At 35.1% G+C, this 24,911-nt stretch overlaps 4 protein-coding genes across 4 annotated transcripts; 1 reads left to right on the top strand and 3 right to left on the bottom strand.

Annotated features, from left to right (window-relative positions):
- The first annotated feature begins 5,330 nt into the window (after positions 1-5,330).
- Positions 5,331-8,124, top strand: LOC21409229 (probable acyl-activating enzyme 2). The gene is made up of 3 exons (XM_024177081.1): positions 5,331-5,663; positions 6,354-6,747; positions 6,858-8,124. Exons 1-3 carry the CDS (start codon positions 5,349-5,351, stop codon positions 7,922-7,924), a joined length of 1,776 nt encoding a protein of 591 aa, XP_024032849.1. The 5' UTR covers positions 5,331-5,348; the 3' UTR covers positions 7,925-8,124.
- A 317-nt stretch (positions 8,125-8,441) lies between these two features.
- On the bottom strand, positions 8,442-11,705 carry LOC21409230 (protein STRICTOSIDINE SYNTHASE-LIKE 4). The gene is made up of 4 exons (XM_010114951.2): positions 11,154-11,705; positions 9,627-9,934; positions 9,102-9,234; positions 8,442-8,876 (listed from the first exon to the last, which is right to left on the bottom strand). The coding sequence occupies exons 1-4, from the start codon at positions 11,562-11,564 to the stop codon at positions 8,598-8,600; spliced, it is 1,131 nt and encodes a 376-aa protein (XP_010113253.1). The 5' UTR covers positions 11,565-11,705; the 3' UTR covers positions 8,442-8,597.
- A 5,072-nt stretch (positions 11,706-16,777) lies between these two features.
- On the bottom strand, positions 16,778-19,102 carry LOC21409231 (protein STRICTOSIDINE SYNTHASE-LIKE 5). The gene is made up of 4 exons (XM_010114952.1): positions 18,659-19,102; positions 17,982-18,289; positions 17,664-17,796; positions 16,778-17,056 (listed from the first exon to the last, which is right to left on the bottom strand). Exons 1-4 carry the CDS (start codon positions 19,100-19,102, stop codon positions 16,778-16,780), a joined length of 1,164 nt encoding a protein of 387 aa, XP_010113254.1.
- A 939-nt stretch (positions 19,103-20,041) lies between these two features.
- LOC21409232 (mitochondrial uncoupling protein 3) lies at positions 20,042-22,187 on the bottom strand. The gene is made up of 2 exons (XM_010114953.2): positions 21,776-22,187; positions 20,042-20,769 (listed from the first exon to the last, which is right to left on the bottom strand). The coding sequence occupies exons 1-2, from the start codon at positions 22,136-22,138 to the stop codon at positions 20,227-20,229; spliced, it is 906 nt and encodes a 301-aa protein (XP_010113255.1). The 5' UTR covers positions 22,139-22,187; the 3' UTR covers positions 20,042-20,226.
- Between the last annotated feature and the right edge of the window lie 2,724 nt (positions 22,188-24,911).

The raw sequence follows: 24,911 nt of genomic DNA on the forward strand, positions 1-24,911 counted from the left end.
ACGTATGGTTGTAACACTTGGTTAGAGTGATGTCCATCTGACATCACACTTTATTCTTTCTTTCCTTTGGTTCTTCAAACAAAGACAATTAAATAACATAGAAAACAACTAGAGACGTTAAAAGGCCCTGACACGGCATATGGTGGGCCTAGGCCGTGTCAGGGCTGGGTACGAGGAGAAACCCTCAGATTCAGCATTGACTCTCGGTCCTATTCTATGAGGGTCAGAGCCAGGTTTGGGCCCAAGTCCTTCACGGGCCGACCCTAACCCTTTTAATTTTTTTGGCAATATTAATTAAAAAAATATATCATATGTCCTTAAAAAATGTGATTTTATTGAATTAAGATAATATTAATAAATACACATAAATGATTGTCTCATTAAAAACCTTGCCAAGTAAAATCTGTGGGGAGATCGGGACAAAACCTTAGCGAAAGAAAAAAGAGTGCAGTATTCTAAAATGGTAAATTACACTGTTGAAGAATTGCCTCCAGAAGATTTTGCTATGTCTAAGTTTAAAAAGTATTCTTGAATTGAATAATCTGTATAGTGTTGTTTTCATCTTCTGGCATCTTCTCAGTCTTTAACGCACATTAGCCCCTCCAAGATATCCAGATACATTATGCTCCTTTTCTCGTCAAGAATTCGGCTGCTTGCTCTGATGCTACTGTTGACACTGGAGTTGTCAGAATGTCACGTGCTATTATGGACAGTGTTGGAAAACGATCGGTCTTGCTCATCCACCACTGTAAGATGTCCAATTTGTCGTCATCGATTACAAAATTTGATTCAAAATATTTAACTAGTTCGGTAGATGCTTATGTTGATGATGATCATGATGCTTTCTCCTTCTTCTTCAAGAAGCTCCACGATGAACCTTTAGGCCCCGATCTGCTTCTTGACGTTAAAATTCCATGTTCTTTTTTATCTGTTCTATATTTTGCTTTATACAAACCAAATAATTTTTATAACATTTTCCTAGCATCGACAATAGTTAGTTGTATATCAATATTTAAATTTTCTGCCGTAGCAGACATCAAAGATTCGGTCCCACCTAATCCGCATCTAGCATCTAAAATGGTTCCTAATGCATATAACATAGGACAACCGGCCCAATAACTTTTAAATTTAGTTTCCATTAGCTTAACTATGGTTCCAAAAAGTCCAGTATCCTTATAATAAGAAAATGTTTTCGAAATATTAAATAGTTAATGCAAAGCTAAATGTGCAGTAGGACAATAAACTCCAGAAAGTAATTCAGTAGTATTGTAGAAAACTTCTAAAAATTTAAAAAAAGTACTCACCAATCTGTATCGAAAATTAAATGCTCACCGTGCTTACTGTTCACGTATGTTGTGATGATCTGTTGATACGGAAGTACAGTCTTCAACATTAAGTACGTGGAGTTCTACCTATGTCTCACATTTGTTAAAAATTTTTTTTGGGCGCATTTGGCTATTCCTGCAATATTGTTAGAATTCTTGGAGCCTAATAAGGATAAAGATTCTCTAATATTTGTTAGATGAGAGGAAATATGTTCAATTCCTGCTTGTACTACTAAATTTATTATGTGACACGCACACCGTTGATGAAAAATTTCACCACCAAAAGGTGGTTTCAAATTAAGTTTAAACATGTTAATTGCATCCGTGTTAGCTGACGCATTATCAAAAGTAATAGTTAAAACTTTATCTTCTATCCCATAAAACCCACAAATTTCCATTATTGTTCCAAAAATAGCATTTGCATTATGAGAAAATGGACATAAATGAAAACCTATTATTCTATTTTGTAAAACCCATTCCTCATCAACATAATGCATCATGATGCATAAATATTCAGTTTTATTATACCCCTCCCAAAGATCAAAAGTACAAGATATAATAGCATTAAAAGACCTAAAATTATCAACTAGAGATTGTCTGATTGCATAAAACACTTTCATGCAATCAGAATGAGTTGTGTTTCTACTTACCCGTTTAAATTGCGGGTAGAAGGCCGACTGTATGAATTTTTCAAACACTGCATCATCTGTATAATATAGAGGTAATTCGGCATTAGCTAAAAATTTAGCTAGTGCCTCACGCGCACGTTGTGCATCGTATGTAAAATTTTACAACCCTTGTGATGTGAGTGATAGTGTTTGTTGGCGGGAGTCTACACTCCCACCTTGGTGCAACGGTATACATGTGATCCAATAGCTATCCAGATGACTAGTACCCCCACCATTTTTATTAGAAAAGTGTTTTTTACAATATTTACATACCGTACGAATTTTCATTTCACCTGTTTTTAGATTCGGTCGGGGCTCCTATGTGAAATGCTGCCATGCAGGAGCAGTTTGCGGTATTTTTTCCCTATTACGTTCTCCAACTTCCTCGTTGTGCACTAAAGCATTATCAACCGGAACAGTTTCCGGTGCAATGGGGTTGGAGTTGTGGGCCAACATTTCATCCTCGTAAAATGGCTCATCACCAAGCTCAGGGAGCATAGTGAAATTAGGAAAATTTGGTGCGGCCATTTTCTGAAAAAAAAAACAGAAACTAATGTTAATTCGTTCATTTATAAATAATAAACAATATAAATAAACTTGAGTAATACAATGTTATGTAACAAAATTGATAAGTAGAATACTTTTTTTTTCTGAGATTTCTTCAAATTGATTGAACTTTGTAAGTGAAAGAGCAAGAAAATGAGTAATCGAGAGAGAAAAGCTTAGAATCAATATCAAAGAGGCAAGATGAGAGATAGAATGAGAGTGAGATGAGAAGTTGAGAGTGAATTGTTGTGGTAAATGTTGTGTGGGATTTAGGAGTATTTATAGGAGATTTTTTGGAGGATTTTCGGCAAGTGTGTATGGCCCGTCACGGGCCGACCGTTGGGTACGTGATGGGCCCAATGGTCACTTGCTAGGCGTGCCTGGCGGGCTGTCTAGCGGGCCGAATACGAGCTTGGGGTGGGCTGAACAAGGGCCGATCCGCGCTTGGGCTGAATCAGGGCTTGGGTCGGGCCGCGGGCTTCAAGAGCTACAGCTGGGCTTGGGCTGCGAACTAAGAAGCCGTGGTCCAACCCTAGTCCATCTAACGTGCCGAGCCAGCACGGCCCGTAACAATACCGTCCTGGGCCGTGCTGATCTCGACACTATTACGGGCTGAACGGCCAGCCCATTTGACAACTCTAAAAACAACATATTAAGAAGCTCAACACTGGTACCATGTTTTGATGATAATATTATATAAGACAACTTCTTATTCTCTTCTTTCACATCAAAAGAAAATCCATTCTCATCAAGTTGATAATGCCATCATCTATACCTGGAAACATGCAATATTCAAGAATGCGTGTTTCATAGTAAATTGATACTTTTTTTTTCCTCTCACTTAAGTCAACAAAGTAAAATACAACAAAATAAAAACAAGAACTATGTTTGTTGACTCTTCTTCCAATGTCTCCCCTTATAATCCATGGAAAACCATTTTAAATTTTTTCTTCAAATTCTTTAACGGTTACCCATGCTCTCCTTAGAGAATAAGATTGTGTCTGGGCCACACGACCCATGGACATCTTGTGGGCCGATTGAAGAATTTACATCAAATGGCCTTTCTTCCAATGATAATTGAAGGGTAGTAAATAACCTAACGGGGAATAGGATAAGGGGAATCTTCATAGAGATTTGAGATTTCTATATGTTTCATACATTAAAATAAAAACTAACTCATGGTTGAAACACCCCTAAAAATGGTAACTAACCACAAACTAGCACCCTGGACATTAGATGATGATTTCCACCTGGTTGTTTTGTTCTTTATTGTTAGGTCGTGCTTTCAGCTTTTCTGAATTATGTCATTATAATTTTTTTGTGGCCTTGGTATTACATTTTTTTTATTTCAATTGATCATATATGTTTTATCGATTATACAGAATTTGTCAAAAAGCCAATTCTTAGTGTATCTATTTGAATGTCCATTTTAAAACTCAATAGTACTTTTTTTCCTCTTTTAGCTTTCCATTCGAATTTACTGATCGAATCAATTGCTTTTCGAAATCATGATTTTCCTCTAATTTGAGGTCATAACTCATATCGATTAAAACTTATGTTTGTATTGTCTTGGTCCCGTTTAGTTTGCCGATTCGAGTTTTTAATTCAAGTTGAGATGTGACTTTATGTGAGAGCTTTTTACTGTAACAAAAAGTTAAATATGACTGTTTCTAAGAGCTTTTTACTGTAATAAAACTCGAATCAGTAAAATGAACGGAACCTTAATTTGAAATATATTTTCCCTTTTTCTTTAACATATATATAATATTCGATTTGAGATAAAGCCTATTTGTGTGGTGGAAAAAGCTACCATATAATGATATAATTGATAGGAATGCATAGGAAAAGGAAGAGAATGAACAATAGCCCCTTGTCTTCGTAGGAAAAAGAAAAGAATTTGGGTCCCACACGTGAAATCTCTATCTCTTTTTTATTCTAATGATAATGATAATATCATATATTTTTACTAAAACACAAAAAAAAAAAAAAAAAATTAAGGGCACTACAGGTAATAAACATTATTAATATATAAAAAATAAACTTTACACATTACGAGACTCATATTTTATTAGTAAATGGTGCATATTGACTATTTTGTTTTCAGCATTGCTAAAAAAATACCAATATTATGGGAGAAAGAGAAAAATAGGCCAAGACCTGAAATACATTAAAATTAATAGGCCAATAGTTTACATAAGTTAATAAATAGGCCAAATTATTATTTTTGTCCATAACTTGTCTGGTTATGAACCATAACTTGACAAGTATTGTCCATTTTTATCCATAACTTGTCCGGTTATTAATTATAACTTGACAAATTTATCCATAATTTATCTGATTATGAACCATAACTTGACAAGTTATAACCTATTAATTTTTATAACTAAAAATTGACCTATATACTTTCTTAAAATTTTTATATTGACCTATTTTATACTATTTCTCTGCAATATTATTAAGCACCATACTTAACAATACTGGTATTTTGTAGTAATACTGAAAACAAAATAGTCAAATATCATATCAATACTGAGAGAATCGACGGTCCCATATAATTTTATAGTACGATCTGAAGTACCATAGGAAATCTCAACAGTACTGTGTGACATGTTCTCTCGATTTCTTCATTTCTTGTCACAAATACACAATTTACGAGGCTATGTAATTACGTATTACGTAGAGTAGCTAAAGTCAAACGTATGGTTCTCCTTGGTTGAATATACATACATAATAATGATAATGATCTTCCTTTTCCAAACTTTGGTTGGTTGGTTAGTACATTTCATTCCTTTATTATCTCTCTGCCACTATGAGGCAATATAGTTTCCTTATCAAAAGGTCATGGTCTCGCTTCACTTGTGCATTCAACCAAAATTTTCGCTTCTTCTCCGGCGGTTTCGACCCGCCGCCGGAGTCATGGAAATCGATGGAGGGGTTGATGCGGTGCCGGGCGAATCACGTGCCGTTGACTCCCGTAAGCTTCTTGGAGAGATCATCAAAGGCTTACAGAGACAACACATCACTTGTGCATGGCTCTTTGAAGTACACATGGGGACAGACTCACCAACGTTGTCTCAAGATTGCTTCTGCTTTGACTCACTTGGGAATTTCCAGAGGTGATGTGGTCAGTAATACTTGTACTACTTGATTCCTTTTTCTTCTACTTTGGTCTTCCGCTGAATAGTTTATTTTCTTTGCTTAATTGATTCTGTTTTTTTTCCCTCATGTTGTTTGGTGCAAATGAAAAAAAAAAAGGGCCGATTTGGAGACTTTTTTTTTTTTTTTTTGGGGATAGATTTTGAGAGTTATTACTTTACTTAAAATAAGTTCACCATATCACGTTTTGTTTGAATTTTCCTTTTTCTAAAAAAGTTCTGGTTTAATTACAATTATGAATGGACTAAAACTAGTGATGGGGTCAACTAGATTTTTTTTCTTCTCTTTCCATTCAATTTTAGAAAAAGGACTAGTAATTAATAACTAGTCTTGGTCTTGTTTGTGAATTTCCAGAGTTGATGTGGTCAATACTATTAGTACTTGCGTGAGTACAAATTACGAATAGACTAAAATTAATAATGGGTTCTACTAGTGTTTTCTTTATTTATTTTTATTTTATTTTATTCCACTCGATCAAAATTTAGATACAAAAAGTCACTGATCTTGATCTTGTTTGTGAATATGGTGTAAGTGAATGAAACACATATATTGGAGGAGCAATATTTCAGCCATGCCTTTTCTTTGCCTAATTATTTCCTGATTTATTTAATTTCGAAGATACAAATTGTGATCTGTATATCTCTACAAAATTAATCAGGTGGCTACGTTTTCCCATAATCTGCCAGAAATATATGAGCTCCATTTTGCAGTGCCAATGGCCGGAGCAGTTCTTTGCACACTAAACGCACGCCATGATTCAGCCATGGTCTCAACGCTTCTGAGACACTCTGAAGCCAAACTCATTTTTGTTGATCACCAACTACTCGAAATTGCTCTTGGAGCTCTAGATCTTCTCTCCCAATCAAGTACAGACATAACAACACCCCCGATTTTAGTCCTTCTCACCGATAATCCCGAAGCCTCGTCTCCTCCGACGTCCTTACCTTCAAACGAGTACGAGTACAAAGATCTTTTGAGCATCGGGACCGACAAGTTTGAAACGAGACCGCCGGACAGCGAGTGGGATCCGATCAGCATAAACTACACCTCAGGCAAGGCAGAGCAAGAAGTTATTGCATGAACATTGATACTTTTTATAAGATTAAAAAAATTTCATATTGTCTCTACTGAAAAAGTTCTCTGACTCCGTCACTGATTTCAGGTACAACCTCATGCCCGAAAGCTGTCGTCTACAGCCACCGTGGTGCCTACCTGAACAGCTTGGCCACAGTTTTGCTTCATGGGATGGGGCAGATGCCGGTGTACCTATGGACGGTTCCTATGTTTCACTGCAACGGTTGGTGCTTAACATGGGGCTCCGCGGCTCAAGGCGCCACCAACATATGCATTAGAAAGGTCTCTCCAAAGGCCATTTTCGACAACATATCCCTCCACAAAGTGACTCACATGGGGGGTGCTCCGACAGTAGTGAACTCCATCGTGAACTCCCCTGCCACCGATCGAAAACCGCTACCCCACAAGGTGGAGTTCCTGACAGGAGGCTCCCCGCCACCGCCCCAGGTACTCGCTAAGATGGAGGAGATGGGGTTTCGGATGAACCACGTTTACGGTCTCACAGAGACCTATGGTCCCGGGACTAATTGCGTGTGGAAGCCCGAGTGGGATTCTCTCCCGTTGGAAGAATGGTATAAGATAAAATCGAGGCAAGGGGTGCATCATCTAGGGTTAGACGACGTCGACGTTAAGGACCCGATGACATTGGAAAGCGTGCCACCCGACGGGAAAACTATTGGGGAGATCATGTATAGGGGAAACACTGTGATGAGTGGATACCTCAAGGACTTGAAGGCAACACAAGAGGCTTTCAAGGGTGGTTGGTTTAGGAGTGGAGATCTTGGTGTGAAACATCAAGACAATTACATACAAATCAAGGATAGAAAGAAGGATATAATAATTTCAGGAGGAGAAAATATAAGCACAATTGAGGTAGAGACTGTTTTGTATGGCCATGAGGCAGTTCTTGAGGCTGCGGTTGTGGCGAGGCCTGATGACCATTGGGGAGAGACGCCTTGTGCTTTTGTGACATTAAAAGAGGGATTTCATCATCATGTTAGCGGTGAGGACATAATTAGATTTTGTAGGGATCGTTTGCCACATTATATGGCTCCTAAGAGTGTCGTTTTTGGGGAATTACCAAAAACTTCCACAGGGAAAATTCAAAAGTTTATTTTGAGGAAAAGAGCAAAAGCCATGGGGAGCCTTTCTTGAACTTGTATGGAGATCATCAAGTTTAACTAGTGTGGTAGGTATCCTGTTGCCATAGATTTGTTCCTTTATTTAAGTGTAATTCCTCTGAAAATAAACACACCAAAGTACCAAAGTGTGCATTTGTTGCAATAGATTCAATCATTCTCAATTTCTTTTGTCCGCCTTTTATTTATTTATTTATTTATTTTTCAATCTCACAGGACCCAATTGAAAGATATAGATAGTTCCATTATTTAAAATTTGTAAGATTTGTTATCCTATTTGCTTTTGTGAAATAGGTTCACCTTCCTCACTTGGTTCTCAACTCTCCCTCACTAGTTAGGCTTCAATCTCATTTCAACCAAGGTAGAATGAGAGAAGGAATGAAATCTTCTTCTCTTCGTTCTCAGATCTCCCTCATCATCTAGGCTCCGACCTCGTCTCGGTCGAGGTAGAGCCAGTAGAGAAGGAATGTAGTAAGTTTTTCATAGCGGTACAACAATTTATATGTCTGATTTTTTTTTTAATTTTTTAATTTTAATTATAATAACTCATAGAAAGATGGAGAAAATTTGCAAATAAGCCTTTTTATTGCAGTCCTCTACATGAAAGTTAGATAAAAAGATCTTTAGTACAATCCTACACTTTGTGGACTTATTACTTGGAGGTTATTATATATCTCTAGCGATCATGATCAAGTGGTGGGACGTGCAGGGTAATCTTGGAGATTAAGTCTAATGATGTAGGGATAAGCAATTGAGCCACAATAGAGATGATTTCCAATCTTGGCACCACTAGAGATCAGTGACAAGGCAGGATCATAGTAGTGGAAAACAGGCTTCCCTTCTAAATCAACAGCAAAAACACCGCCATTCTTCTCCATGTGTGGTCGACCTATGTGCCTTACTATGATTGCTATTGCCTTTCGAATGAAAGGAAATTTCTGTGCCAAATTCCAAGACCAGGTAGCTTCCTGCAATAATGCAGTTTCGAAACGTCAAAATATGACACGAGAATTGTATCAGAGTTAAAAAGCTATATCAAGTTTAACGGAACCTGATGAAAATTTCACATGAGTTCATAGTTGCATAGCATCAATAAAGTTCCTTTTTTTTTTCTCTCTTTCTTTTGACAGTGTGATTAAAATTTTCTTTCAAAGAAAAGTAATATAATCCCTCAAACAAATAATTGTACATACCGTAGACAATGCAATCCAATAGAGGCCTTCCCCGTCATAGCGGATATTGTCAGGCATGCCTGGTAATCGTTCGATAAAGGGATCCACGCTACCTTTTCGCTCTCCTTTCAGATGATATTTTCTACACCTTCTCCTGTAGCATTATCAATGCAAACGAAATCTACCAATGTTAGATAACACAAATATGAAGAGTAATATTTCTCGCTATGCAATTGTTATTATTTGTTTATTTATTTATTTATTTATTCACGTGTTAGTTTTATTCTGTCGTCACATGAACAGTGATACATCACCAATTAAAGATGAAAATCAATATTTTGGTTCCCAACAGTTCAAATCAGGCTAGATATCATCATTTAAACATGTCACAGAGATTATAAAGGAAAAAAAAAAAAGAGAATTGTTGGGTTGAATCCTGAGTGAGCCCCACCGACGGGTTCGACAGGGTGGGGCCCAGCCAGCATGAAAGGCTCGATCAGGTTCAACCCCCATCTTGCAATTAGGGATCAAGAAATTACAACGTACATAACAGTCTCACAGAAGATGACGGAAGACTGATCGGGTGAAACCGCAACTCCATTGGCAAAGTAGAGGCCACGCACGAGCACTTTGGTCTGCTTGGTGGAGGGGTCATAGCTCAGCAATCTGCCGTGGGGCTTACCCTCCAAGATGTCCCATATGAAGTCTTTCAAATGGTATTTGTGTGAAGCATCTGTGAAGTAAATCGTGCCATCTTTTGCTATGTCCACTCCATCTGTCAACTTGAATTTTAGACCCTCCGCTTCATCACTCAGCACTTCTATAACCCCGTCTTCACTTATGCTCAACAACCCCTGATGAATTATTGTGCCACACAAATATTATGTCGCTTCTTCATAAACCATATATACACAAAAAAATTTTAACTTTTTTATTTTTTATTTTTTGTTTTCCGTTTTGGTAACAAATAAGGACAACTCTAAACTCTTTGTGGTAAGACATACCATATCATAAGATATAAAAAGGTAAATAAAGTACACAAAATTTTAGTGGAGATCAACGTAAAAAAACCTTACTTTTGACAAAATTGGATCGAATGTAAGGTCTGAAAAGACCCTTTAACGTACATGATCAAAATACTTTAAGTTCGACTAATCTAGTCAGCGTTGTGGTTAAATTGGTCTTTTAAGTTCCACTAAATTTTGTCAAAAGGAGAGGGTCTTGAGATGAAATTAAAAACACCGAAATGATTATTGTATTTTTTAAAATATGATAAATATTAAAATATAAAATTATTATTGATCCACTTTTCAATAGTTTAAACTTAACGTGACATTTTGATAAAACATCAAGTTGAGGAACTTATCTCATAATTTTCCCTATAAGATTAAAAGTCAGGTCGTGGTATTCCGTGTAAACTGTAAAGCAGAAATTTCCTCTTTTTTACTTTTTTTTTATTTCAGTATTACACTATATATATATATATATATATATATATAAATATATGTATTTTCTTTTTTCCCTTTACCACACTAAATTAAGATAGGTTGACCGAGGCAAAATAAATGTCACATGGCTTTCCCACTACCCAAAAACAAACAAACAGAAGATCAATACAGCATATATATATATATATATATATGGACAATCAACTCCCTAAAATATCATTGTAATTTCAAATATCTCTATTAATAACTCCAAAGAAATCCAACTGGGATAGTGTTTTGTTTTTTTTTTGACACACATCTTTAGTTTTCATTTTCATCCGTAGGAAAAATCCAATCAAATTAAGTTGAAATAGGTGGAAGTGAGATCATAGTGCGTAATTAATAATTAATTAATCAATTATTAAATATGCTTCGAGGGGACACATGGTTCCACCACTAATTGAATTTGCTGTTGCATTGTATAATTTAATTAAATTAATAGAATATTAACAAATATAATCAGTGGAGATGATTGCTAATATCATTGATTCTTACTTAGCCATGAAATCAGGTGATCATCATAATTAATCCTAAAAGTACTTATACGTGTCAATTTCTAATTGGTTTAAAAAATTAATCAAATTACCTTTTCTGCATCAGCAACAAGAAGTTTATGATTGGCATGGTCAACGGCCAGGCCGAGCGGTCTGCCTCCGGTGTTAATCCAGCTGTCGACCCCCGAGTCGTTCAACCTGACTCGCTTGACCCACCCGTCGACGCAGCCGGTGTAAATAACCCCCGATTGCGCATCATACGCCACGTCCTCCGCCGCCACTAGAGCCCCAACGCCGACGAGCTCCGACCCCCTAAGAAGGCGGTCGTTGCTCGCCGGCGCCCGCGCGACCGCTCCTATCAGTTCATGGACAGGCAAAGGAACCGGCTCAAACGGCTCAAGTTGATAGACAAGCAAAGCCAACACCACGGAAAAGATTGCTGAGAAGAGAAGGAAAGTACTGAAAGGCCACGAAGTCTTTGTCTCTGTCTTTTTGTCCGCCATTAGAGTTGGTTGGTGATGTGCTGAAGATAAGCTGATGAGCTTCAATAATTTAGTTCTTTCAAATTAGTACAAGCAAGATCAGAACAAGTAGTAATAGCTTTAACATATAATAAGACTTTGACTCTTTCTTTGTGTTTTACAAATGGGCCACGTATGTAGACTTACGCAAGTAACATTTATGTATATATTCAGCATGCATTAATGAGAGACTATCGTTCGGAAATAATATATATATATATACATATATTTATAGCTTCGAGGGCGACATTATTTTACTGACAGATGTTAGCTCTTACATATATCTGCTGTGCGAATTTCTATGAAAATAATTTTATGTTAATATTAACGTAAATTCCGTTAAAATCATAGCAGAATAAAATATAATTACATTAAGATAGTAAAATAGAAAAGAAAAGAAAAAGAGAATAGTCCTTACTAAAAGAATTCTCTTTTCAAGATGATAAAAGAAAAAGGGTGTCTTAAGATGAAATGTCAAGTAAATGTGATATTCTAACGTCTAAAGGGGGTCCAAACTCAAGAGGGTCTGATTTGGTATGTCAAAACCAAAAGACATCTAACGCGCAAAGAATTTAAGGTACACGATTAGACTTGAAAAAAAAAAAAAAAAAAACCGATGGCACACATTTTTAATTGATGAGAGAATGTAATATGTATACACAGAGTAAAGTAAATTCCAATCTAATTTAAACAATTTAAACTAAAAACTTATCTCCTAATCTAACTCAAACTAATAATTATAAAAAATAGTTCAAACCTTAAAGTAAATATAATTACTAATATAGCTAAACATAAAATAAATATCCTACTTATAGGATAAATACAGAGTAATTAAATCGTTTTCGCGTTTTGAAAACAATAACAAAAGATTACATTCCTAATAACACAAGCAATTAAGGATAGACAAGACAACGTTACTGAATGATGTAGACAACAAAAACAAGGAATTCACGCCAACAAATTAAAGAGAGATTTTCTGGTACGCTTGACATATCGGTAGATCAGATTTTTCTAACCGTTGAATCTGCGTATTTTTTGACTTTTACGTGATTTTATGCAGATCTGACGGGTATCAAATTTAACCTACCGATATGTTAGCGTACTGAAAAAGGTTCCCAAATTAAAACACAATTAAGATAGTAAAATAGAAAAGTAAAGAAAAAGAAAATAATTATTACCAAAAGAATTCTCTTTTCAAGATAAAAGAAAAGGATGTGTCTTAAGATGAAAGGTCAGTAAATGTGAGATTCTAATTCTTACTTAAAAGTAAAAAAGGGGTGGCCAAACTCAAGACTTCATATACCAAGACCAAAAGAAATTTGACGTATTAGCGGTTGTTTTGTTGTTTCTACACTGAAAGGTCCTCTTCTGTTGATTCATCAAATCGTTATCGCGTTTTGAAAATAACAAAAGATAAGTTCTTAATAGCACAACTTAACACATGGAATTAATGATAGACAAGGCACATAACCAGAATGGCGTAGATAATAAATACAAGGAATTAGTCACGCCAATCAAAACACAATTAATAAGGACAACATCTTAATATATATCCAATCAAAGGGGGAAAAACACAATTATTATAATAAGGATAAATGAATTGTTTAATTTAAATAGCTTGTATTTAACTAGCAAAAAAAAAGTCTGTATTTAACTAGCAAAAAAAAGTCTGTATTTATTTTATAATTATTTAATTTAATTTATGTCTAGTATTCAGAAAGTAGATTAGCATTTATCTTATTATTATTATTATTATTATTATTATTATTATTATTATTATTTATTCTAGTTTATTCCTAGTATTTAAAGACTAAATTAATATTAGATTCGAATTCATACGTAACTATATATATTAAATTCTCATCAACAAAAAAAAAGAAAAAAAAAACTAGTACCATTATTCTTCAAAGACCAAATCTATTAACAACATAACAGTATATTTCAAGACGTTTTAATCACATTTTAAATCACAAGCATTGCATGTTTACAGAATTATAACAGTATATTTCAAGATGTTTCAATATTAGTCCCAACCGCAATTAATATGATTGCTTGTGAACTTGATTAAACATGTTATGTCTCCATCACAACTTATCAGCTTTTTGGATTGCTTAAAACTTAAAATAGGCGCAATAATGCAAAGTTTTTGCCTTTATTTTTGGGCGCGGATAGCAATAATGATGGAGATATAACATGTTTGATTAGGTCCGTGGTACCTCCACAAGAGAGCAGTACTGACCTTGTACTAGTTGCCTTATTAAGAGCATTTAAAACTAAGGACATGTTTGGCACAGATATGACGTTTAGCGAACTATATTGACTAGATAAGTAAGTGGACGTTTGATTTATAAATTTAGAATTATTTTTATTTTACGTGTATTTTTTGTGAAAGAAAAACACTATAAAAAATCATGAATTATGCTTCAGAATTATAGACGAATACAGAAAATAAATGTCTGCTAAGCCGTTGATGACAAAAAAGACAGTCTCCTATTTGTGCAATTAGCAACTCCTCAATAGAGGTGGTGTTATTCGTGTTGTTGGAAAAATCAATTGGCTACGCTACGGAGTTTTAAATTTTTGTTTAATTAATTGCTAGGAACAAACTCATGTTACTATGAATAATAAATTACATTTAAATAATTCGTACTTCTTGAACGTTTTTAAAAGATTCTCAACCAACTGACCTTTTATGTTATTCTCATTTCTGCAGATCGGTGTGTGTGAGCACAACTTAACAACTCCTCTTCCTACCACTAAAGAGCTATGGAAAATTAATTGCTAAAGGTAAACAATTAATATTCTCTTTCAAGTGCTCTCAAACAGTGTAAGAATAAATAAAGCCCCATGCCTCTATTTATATAACTTTTTTGAGGAGTCTGAAGACTATCAAGAATAGGAATTCTAGTCCAACTGAGATACCGAGAGATTTTCTTGTAGCTGGCACCATACAGTCTATTTTTAGACTGAAAATTTAGCTAAGTCAACCCGTGGAATTTGGCCAGTATTGATAATATGCTATAGTCCAATTTTGCATTATCCTACTAATTTTTTTTGAAAGAAAAACTTGTATTCAAACAGAAGCAAATAAACAAACAGCACAATACAAGACTAATGACTCGACAAAGAGACGGACGTACACTTGAGGCTTGAGAACAAAAGATAAACTCGCCACACTAAGATCGAGCACATTTAAAACTCTATTTAGAAAAATCCTCCCATCAAAATAAGCTTCTGAGCGCTGGTGGGACAAACACCAACCCCTCACTCAGAGGGGACATCAGCATCACGACACAAATAAGATTCTAACTTGACCAAACAATCCATACCGTCAGTGAACAACTCAACCGGATGGGAGACATAACCAACACGAGACGGTAGGAAAATCACCTTCGTTATTACAAAACAACAAACAAAAAGTGGTGACAACAACACCATCATACCTTTATTACAATCTAAAATACAAAGCAAAGCAAAAAGAAAACTCAAAGCATCGTTGGCACAAGCCTTCGACGACGACGCAGCCGGTGAGAGGCGGTGAAGCCGCTGAAAAGAGACTATCAAACGGCAGTGAATGATTCACATTCGCCACCGCCGCTAACCTCCGAAGATGGTACCACCCTTGCCAAGGGAAGCCCTCCATTGCCAAGACTGGACCTCTTTAAGGACCAAGCCACCCAACGTTAACAGTGTCAAAAAACGCCTCCCAAACGACTGGTTTCTAACTTCTAATTGAAGCTCAATATGCCTTAATGAAGCCACCACATGACACACTGACACCACCATTGAAGAGCCCTCGACAATACGAGTTCAGGGATTGATTTTCATGGTAGGGAGTTCAGCGACGTGCCCAAAGGTGGTGCCGGAACTCCGGCCAATACTCAAGCTTCTTTTCTCTCTCTTTTGTTCCTCATTGTCAAAAGACGATTAGGGTTTCTATTATCCTGATAATTTTAAATCACAAGATAAATCCTACTTTGCTTAAATAATATCATTTTGATAATTACCGAATTAAAAAAAATGTGACATAATTATCTATATATCAAATTTCAGTAGCGTTCAAACACATATGATCAATTATCTCAAATCTTAATTTAAATTGAATTATAATTATCCAGAATAGGATATTGATCAAAATTTAGTATTTAATAATTATTTTTACAATTCATTAATTAATTCTTCCTGATTGCCGTACTCTTTTGTTCCTTTCGTGTATCGGTTGTATTTCAAAATTAATCTAATCTGTTAATTATAATTTTCTGAGCTAGCACAAGATCCGATAGACATATATAATCAAATATTAATAATAACTGATAAATTAATCAAAAATTAATTTTTGATAATTGTATTTAATTTAATACAGTCTAGGATTATTTTTCCATACATCCGATATAACAACTTGCGAAGTACATGACATTAATCCCTCCCAGACCAGTCTTAATCCCAAAATCCTGTCCAATCCAATGTGTCAAACAGGGCCTAAATGTACCATAGTTGCCCATATACATCATATAGTAGAACTTGAAAGTTTGTTGGACATGGTATAAAAATCATTTGGGCATGATATAAAAATATAAGAGAGTTTTTTGGTGAGATTATATAGTAAACATTTCTTTGTCATGATTCTCTGCACCACTATCATCATTTTAGTGGAGTTTATGTGTCAAACAGTAAATGTAAAGAGTAACAGAAAGAGTAATGGTAGTATTTCTCTTTTGGCCACTAAATGATGGTTAAAACAATGAAGACTCTTGAAATTTAAGATGTTTTTTACTGCCAGATTTCACGGTATAAAAGCTATAAAAGTTTCAACGATATAGATTGCTTTTAACCACCGTCCATTCAATGAAATTTTGATATGCATGTACAACCAAAGAAATAGATTAACTATAATTCTCATCTTCCTATTAGATAGGACGTAGTTACACGTAATTGATCATTTTTCAAAGAGGGCAAATTATAACCTTTTTTTATTATTATATAGGGCCTAACTAAAATTTTATGAAAATCACACAAGTGAGACTCAAAGTCTGAGTGATCAAACATGTGCACTTAATATTGAAGTACATAAAATAGCTTTTGCATGGATATTTCTATTAATCAATTTTCAATGAAAGCCATGCTACAGATTTATACTTATACACTTGCATATAAAATTATACATACATGCTCCTGATGAGATGATCTGTTTGTGGTTATACTAATATTGAAGAATAGTTTTGGAGATTGTTAATGCGGACCATGTAGAGATTAAAGAGGGAACCACAGTAAACAAAGTTTCTAATCTTGACCCCACTTGAAATCAATGAGAATTGTGGGCCATAATAGTGAGAAGTTGGATTTCCTTTGGTGTCTACAACAATAACCCCACCAGTTGTAGTATTTATACTCTCTTTCTGATCATTTGGTTGTCCATTAATGGACCTTCTTAAGCTGTATTTATGTGCTAACTCTGAAGAATTGCTGCTAGATGCCTGCATCCAATAATAGACAAGAGGAAGAAGATTAATGTGAGCTATATATATATATATATAGCTAGTAAAATTAAATACAACGGATATTGTCGTTACGTTGCAAGGCTTAACCTAATAGTGAATCGAAATTTATTTTTAATATTAAGATTTAGTGTTCAGATCCTCCTACCTTCTATTCAAAAATGATTTTTAAATAAATATACGACAAATATTGCTAGCGAACGCACTATAAAACTCCTAATTTGAAGAATATTGTAATTAACTTGCGTACCATAGCGACAAATCTACATCCTCTTCTAATATTGAGTTCTATAGTTTTATCTATGAAGAAGTAATGTACTAATTATACAGTCCAACACAAAACGAAATAAATAATCTATACCCGTTTTTAACACTGAGGTCCAGAGTTCAGATTCCTACCCTCAAGATTTGTTTTTTTTTTCTTTTTTGCAAATTTCTAGCAAGCTAGCTAAGATGCTGTGAACTCCTAATTAATTTGAACAAATATTGACCTTGATTAAACACGCAAGGTTTTTCTTTAATGGGTATTATGTAATTAAATGAAAATGAAAGGAAAATTTTAAAAAAATATGAAATGATTAAGCACCATTGCCAACGCAATCCAATAATGGTCTTCTCCAATGTCATAATGAATGTTATCAGGAAAGCCCGGCAGATCAATGAAGTCTTTGACACTTCCTTTCTTCTTTCCTCGTATGAAATACTTTCTACATCTCATCCTACCAACAAAAAAACTTTCAAATTAACCTCAAATAACACAAAGAACACAACTTTTTTCATAAATTACGAGCGGAGATAACTGATATCAAATTAAGTTAGCATCCACTAACAACCAAATCCCCTATCGAATTCCCTACTCGAAAATATACAAAAACTTAACCAAGTTAATTATCATTTAACCTACATGACGGTTTCGCAAAAAACCACCGAATTTTGATCGGGCGAGATGGCTAATCCGTTGGCAAAGTAAAGGTTGCGGAGGAGCAGCTTGGTCTTTTTGGTGGATGGATCATAGCTCCATAATCTTCCATGGGGCTTGCCCTCCAAAATGTCCAACACAAATTCATCCAAGCTGTATTTATAGGAAGCTTCTGTGAAGTAAATCACCCCATTTTCTGCTACATCAACGCTGTCTATCAACTTGAACTTTTCATCCTTAGTCCCTTTTGTCAGCACCTTCATCTTACCAGCTTGCGTTATATTCAACAGTCCCTGTATATAAATATATATATATATATATATATAATTCTTAACGAGTTGAAATTCCTGGCTATCTGATAATTACTATAGATAATTGCTATTACATATTAGGTAAGTTTGTGACTAATTTAAGGATTAAATTACCAACAATTATGTGATTTGGGGATGAAAGTGCTATATTACGAGAAGGGTAGGGTTATGTAAAAAATCATAATTATTCTGTCCAAAATTGAAGTCTCTTTTGATGATTGCTGTTAGCGGTTATTATTTTGTAAATTCGAGGACTAAATTTCTAAGTGAAAAAAAAAAAAAAAATTAAAGACGAAAGGCAAAACCTTGAGAAGTTAAAATTGATACGGGTGCTATAAAAAAAAAAGTGACCTTTTTAGGATCGGTGACTATAACTTCATTGTGACGTCCAAAGGCGATTCCGAGGGGTCTCCCACCTGTGTCTACCCACTTTTTTACCACTGTGTCAACACCCGACTCGTTCACCGTGACCCGCTTGATCCACCCATCCACGCAACCGGTGTAAATGAGCCTCGACTTCGAATGATAAGCCAAATCTTCCGGCCCTTCCAAGAGTGCCAACCCCACCAGCTCCCATGGCGCATTTATAGCTGGCTCATGCTCACCCGCACTGCTTGGTAGCCTAATGAACTGGTCAAGGGGTACTACTTGAGAAGTTTTGAAGACAAATATGGCTACCACCAGGAGAAATAGTACTAAAAACAGGGTAACAATGAACCATGAAGAAGACTTGGTTGGAGTGGGGATAATGGGGCTGGCTAGGGGAACCGAGTCGAGGTTTTTTGACTCGGGCATCGATTATTATCCGGTGGTAGATTCAGCAGAAAAAGCGGTTTATTTCGGAAGCACACAATTTTTCATTTTGTAGAAGTAGTTGTATGTTATAAGTTTATTACGTATAAGGCTTGTACAACAACTCAGTAGTGATAGCATAGTAAAGATCAACGTCCATAGTCTCACAAGCAATGTATGAGGATGGTCACGTATCAGTTCTTCTAACTGTCTTGTTTACAAGTTAATTTCCATAAAAAATTCACAAGGATTCACACTAATCCCATTATGCCAAGTTTGATGTGTTTTGTGGAGAATTGATGCACCATAGAATGCCATCGAAATACACACGGCAACAATGAATGCAAAAATAACGTAAATAAGATTTCTTACATATTAACTTAGGTACCTCTCCCAATCTCCCAATCAAATTTGGATTACAAAAGACTTAAAAAAAAAAAGTGATCTTTACACAAAGTTACAGAGTCATATAATCTCTATTCTCTTTTTTAATCACATAACACCATTTATGTTGGCAAAATATATAAAAAGTAAATGACGTACCCATCATCTAGAGCTGCAAGTTTGAGCTGGGCTAAATGAGCCGGCCCTCGGTCTATTACTATTGATTCAGGCCCGGCCTTAGATTTTTTAAGTTTAAGACCCTCTCTCTTTTAAGGCTAGGCCGAGCCGGATCAAATATCATATTTTTTATTTTTTTTTGAAAATACCTTATAAAATTTCAGGTCAGGCCGGGCCAACCTTAAACTTTTTGAGTTTAAGGCCGGGCCAGGTCAACCCTCTCTCTTTTAGGGCTTGACTGGGTGGCCCAAACTTACACCTTTACCAGCATCGTAATTTGAAGAATAGTATTTAAGGAAGAAACGATTACTTCACCTTTGAATCTTGGGAAAGGGAATCCAAATGGCAGTGGATTCCTATTAAGTGAGTTTGCACCATGAATATTGATCCAGTTCCTGTAGAATCTATCACTAAAATAGCTCTAGGGCTAATCAAATTATGAGTAAAGATTTCAGCAAAATAAAAATAGTAGTAATAATTATAATGAGCAAAGAATATCTGTTTTCTGCTAAAGAAGATGTATTGAGCTCATACTTTTGTTGAAAAAATAAAAATAAAAAGAATCATCAGAAGGAAGATAGCCCCGCTATATGCCTCAACTTCTCGTATGAAACCCAGAACACAAATTGCCAAGGACCAAGCCTGGCCCATGTGGGGAAGAATCCCTTCCACAGTGCTCTTATTCCTTCAACTTTAACAGTCTTAACCAGACAATCATAAGAACTCTTGTACAGAACCTTCTCATCCTTTCGAACCGCTTGATTCATCATTCTTGTCTTCACTACATCGGCCGGACAACTTAGAGTTGTGGCTGAGAGACCAGACATAACAGAGGCTAAGGTGTGGGCATATATGTTATCCTCGGATATCCAATTCCGAACAATGAAATGCTTTGTATGATCATAGCAGGCCAATTCTCCCATGTTCACCAAGAACGCTCTTTGGACATTCGGAAAAACACCTTTCCAAAGTCCTCCAAACCCTTCTGAACGGACAATCTTGTTCAAAGCATCAAAGGGGCCGGAGTACCTAGGCCGTAGGCCTTGGCTTACCATTCGACCGTCAGCTTGCATCCTCACCTTGACAAGATCAGCAGGGCTTGCCACTACCTGTACTACTAGCCGCAAACAAAAACGAACACTAAAATTATCAAACAATTAGAAGAACTGGGAAAAGTATTAGGCTTCATAGATCATTGGTTTAATTATTGGTCATGGAATTCACAATGGATACTTTTCACACATGCAGATACAAAAATGTAGCATAAAATATTACCAAGTCCAGCTAATTTCTTATGTCAAAGGTGCATTTTGAATTTTCATTGCTAATTTAAATGAGATTATATCAAGCTATCAACTAATTCGGATTTCCAAATAGCACCATCTTTGTAAACCAGAAAGTCAATTAAGCAAAGTAGAGTTAGATCTAAGAACCGAAAAATAAGTGATGATTTTCGTAGAGCTAATAACACTTTAAATGTATCTTTGCACACTGTTAAATCAATCAACAAAGCTTAACTATTTCCTAATTATTAATTCAGACCTTATAATAAAAATAAAAAAGTAGACTTTTTGCTGAATTAAAACTGAGCTCCATAAGAAACTATCTTTGTAAAGTTGTATACTAATGATTCAACCAACAAAGCTTATTAATCTCCTAATTATTACTTAGACCGAAAAACCAAAAGAAAGATCTTCTTGTTTTTTTCTCACTAATCCATAAAATTAAGCTTATTAATATCCTAATTATTATTTACTTAGCCCTAAATTCCCAGCGTAAAACGAAGCCCTCAGTCCATAAGAAAACAGAATTACATGAGCCATAACGAATCAATTAAGCTCGTCAAAAGGTCTTCTTTTGAGTGATAAGTGATCAATCAAGCTCAGTAATCTTCTAATTAAGCTCAGAAGTATTCTTTTTGATATTTATATTAAAAAAAAGATAAAAAGAAGTGTTTAATTGAAAAGAAAACAGAATTACCAGAGAGATAACGAATCAATTAAGCTCATTAATATCGATTAATCTCAGCAAAATGTCTTCTATTCAGCGATAAATGAATCAGTTAAGCTCATTAATCTCCTAATTAAGCTCAAAAGTATCGTTTTTGATAATTACCTGAGCGAGAACGCCGGAGAGTCCACCGAGGAGAGCTTTGGAAGAGAGTGAAAGAGAGGAACCGCCATCGGAATGTGGAATTAGGGATCTGAAATGCTCGTAAGAGACGATTCGAAGAGGAGTGTAGAAGAGGTGCCTGAGAATCGCCGGAGAGAGGCCATTGTAGAGCCCTAGGAGGCCTTGCCGACGGACGATCTCCGCTGCCACTCCCATGGCGGAGGAATGCGGCTTCCCGTGAAGCTGGAGCCTCGTCTTGGTCAAGTCCAGGGGAAACGTTGTCGTTTCGGCCGCCATGGCCGAGAGTGAGGTCAGTGCGATCTTGGTGCTGGTTCGCTCGTCACCTCCATTTTGTGGGATCTTCATCTTAGAGAGAGAGAGAGAGAGAGAGAGAGAGAGGACACTGTAGACGACATGAGGGAAATGGGCAGTATTTGACCCAATTCATTTGAGTTTTGTTAGGGTAAATAGTTATAAAAAATAATTACATTTAATTTTTTTTATTATAATAAAATTTTTTACATAAAATTACATCTTAATTTAAATTAAAAATTTAAATCAACAACTAAACATGTCATTGAATTAAGCGTCGAAAGACATGTCTTTTAACGACAACAACGACAATATGCCATTTATAATTTAAATGACATGAACGTGCTCATAGAGCACGGGAGGTAGGGGTGAAAGTCAGTTAGGTATGGTCGGTTTTTAGATTTATTTTGGGCCGGCCCGCAATAATCGGCCTGAGAAAACGCTGGGCCGCAACATGTTAATTAATCACAGAATCTGTATACCATTTGGTTACCTTAGGTAACATTGGGTCGGCCGGGTTACTTCGGGTAAACCAACTCCAAATTTGCTTATTTTAGCTGTTTTTCCACCAGTAAAACAACTCCAAAATGGGTGATTCTTTGCGGAATTGGTGCTTTTGCATGAGACCATGGGTAAACTATGGGAAAGATTTCACATACAAAAGCAATGAACAAAGAGTCTAGGTTGGGCTAATTCAGACCGGGTAGGGTTAAGCAGGGTAATGGAGCTTGGGCCCACGACCCTACCCGCCCATTGCGGGTTGGGCTAATTTTAAACCGAAAAAAACCCTATATTTTCGGGTAGAGTAAGGTTAGATAGTCAAGTTCGGGATGATTTCTTTCACCTCTAACGGGAGGCGTGAAAAATTTCCCCTTTATTAAATTTTTACTTCTAATGTTGCTGTTAAACGCCATTTATGAACCTCAGGTCTCTAATTCAAGTAAATTAAGGAGGAAGTTAAGTATAATAAAAATAATAATAATAACTTTTACTGTATAATTATACTTTCATGTAGAAGTTAATATGATAATTATTTATTAAATTGTTTGTTCCTTTAAAAGTAATAAAGTACTGCTGGAAGCAAACTAAAACAGAGAAGAAATCATTTAAATTGATTCTTTTTTGTTTTTTGTAGTTACTTTTTTTTTTTTTTTTACACAACATTTCCTTCTTGATACTCATGACGTTCAGATTGATATTCACAAACAAAAGGGATTCGAGTGTAGTCCTTTTAACATGTCATCCAATTTTGAAAAGACGTTTGGTTGGAGGATTTAAATCATGTGATTCGAACTATTTTCAATTTATGTATATTTTTTGTGAGAGAAAATACTGTAGCGAACCACGAATTATGATTCGAATCAGGGAACAAATCCTTTTACCAAATAACTGATTAGAAAAGGTTCATTGATAGTCTTGTGTAAGCATTATTACTTTTGAATTGAAAACAAAATTCTTGCTTTGTTCCATCTGATATAATATAACGATTTTATTATGTTCACCTTTACAACCTACTTTTTAGAAGTGAGCTCTGGTATCTGTCTCAAGCTGATTATAGTGTCCCAAACTACCAAGACCAAGCAAAGAAACTTCACTTGTATCAACTACTCCATTAATTGGCCATTCCTTCAAACTCAAATCAAATACAACTAGCATGTGCAACGCACATGTTAATTCTTACTAATAATACTTTATATATGCTACAATTTTTTTTATAAAAATGATCAACAAGGTTCACAACTTTTAAATATTGGGGTACAACTTTTAAATATTTTAGGTGATGAGACCTGAGTATTGGGGTACAACTTTTAAATATTTAAATTGTTAGTAACTATACTTCTTTCAAGAACCATTTGAGATAAAATTTTTTATAGAAAGCTAACCTTTAAAGACAAATTAGGGATGGTTAAATGATAACTTTCTGATGTGGGACTCCTAATTTTTTTTTTTGCTTTGTTTTTTTTTGGAGTTTTAAACACAGCCAAAATATTTCGACACTAACTAAAACAAAACACTCTTTTTAATAATAACAAAAATCTACCCTCTATGTTTTTATTTAATATCGTGTTTCATATGTTCAGTAATGCTACATCTGTCTCACGTGTTTTTAGTTGTAAACATTTCCTACAATGTATTTTGGTCAAAATAACTGTGTGGAAAGATACTTTTAACCTTCTATAAATTTTTTTTTTTTCAAATTTTAAATACAGAAGCCCAAAACTTTCTAAACAAATTTGAAATTTTTTAATTTTTTCCCTAAAAAGAGAGAACGGGGAGTTAAAAATAAAAAATATTTATTTATTTTTAAATGTTTGAATTCTAATTCGGGCATTTCAATCATTTTGAAAAATTTTATAAGTTATGTGAAATATTAAAAACTAATTATAACCTTTGACCTACAGGTCCATTTCCCTCAATCGCCCTAAAAATTGCGTGCAAAAAACACGATGTTGTTTCTCTCCCAAAAATAAATGGCATGTCGTTTATATGAAGACCAAACTGAATATATATATATATATATATAAATTTGAGGAAACTGTACAGATGATACCTTTTGTTTTTTTTTTTTATTAAAAATATGCCTCTTTGTCTTTCCGGACAAGTGTTTTTTTTTTTTTTTTTTTTAAAATATAAGAAGAGAACATGGCGTTTCATATCTTGAAAAACAAACGACATGTCGTGTTCCAGTTGAATTTTTGTTTGACGTCGTTTTTTACTTGCTCTCTTCTCCCGTTTAATATTTAAAAAAAAAAAGTAAAAATTTTAAAAATACTGTGAACCTAGAGGTGGCAATTTGTGTCACGTGTCGTGTTTTGATCGCTTTTTT

Source organism: Morus notabilis, unplaced genomic scaffold (genome assembly GCF_000414095.1).
Source record: "Morus notabilis unplaced genomic scaffold, ASM41409v2 Scaffold384, whole genome shotgun sequence".
NCBI classification, from domain to species: Eukaryota; Viridiplantae; Streptophyta; class Magnoliopsida; order Rosales; family Moraceae; genus Morus; species Morus notabilis.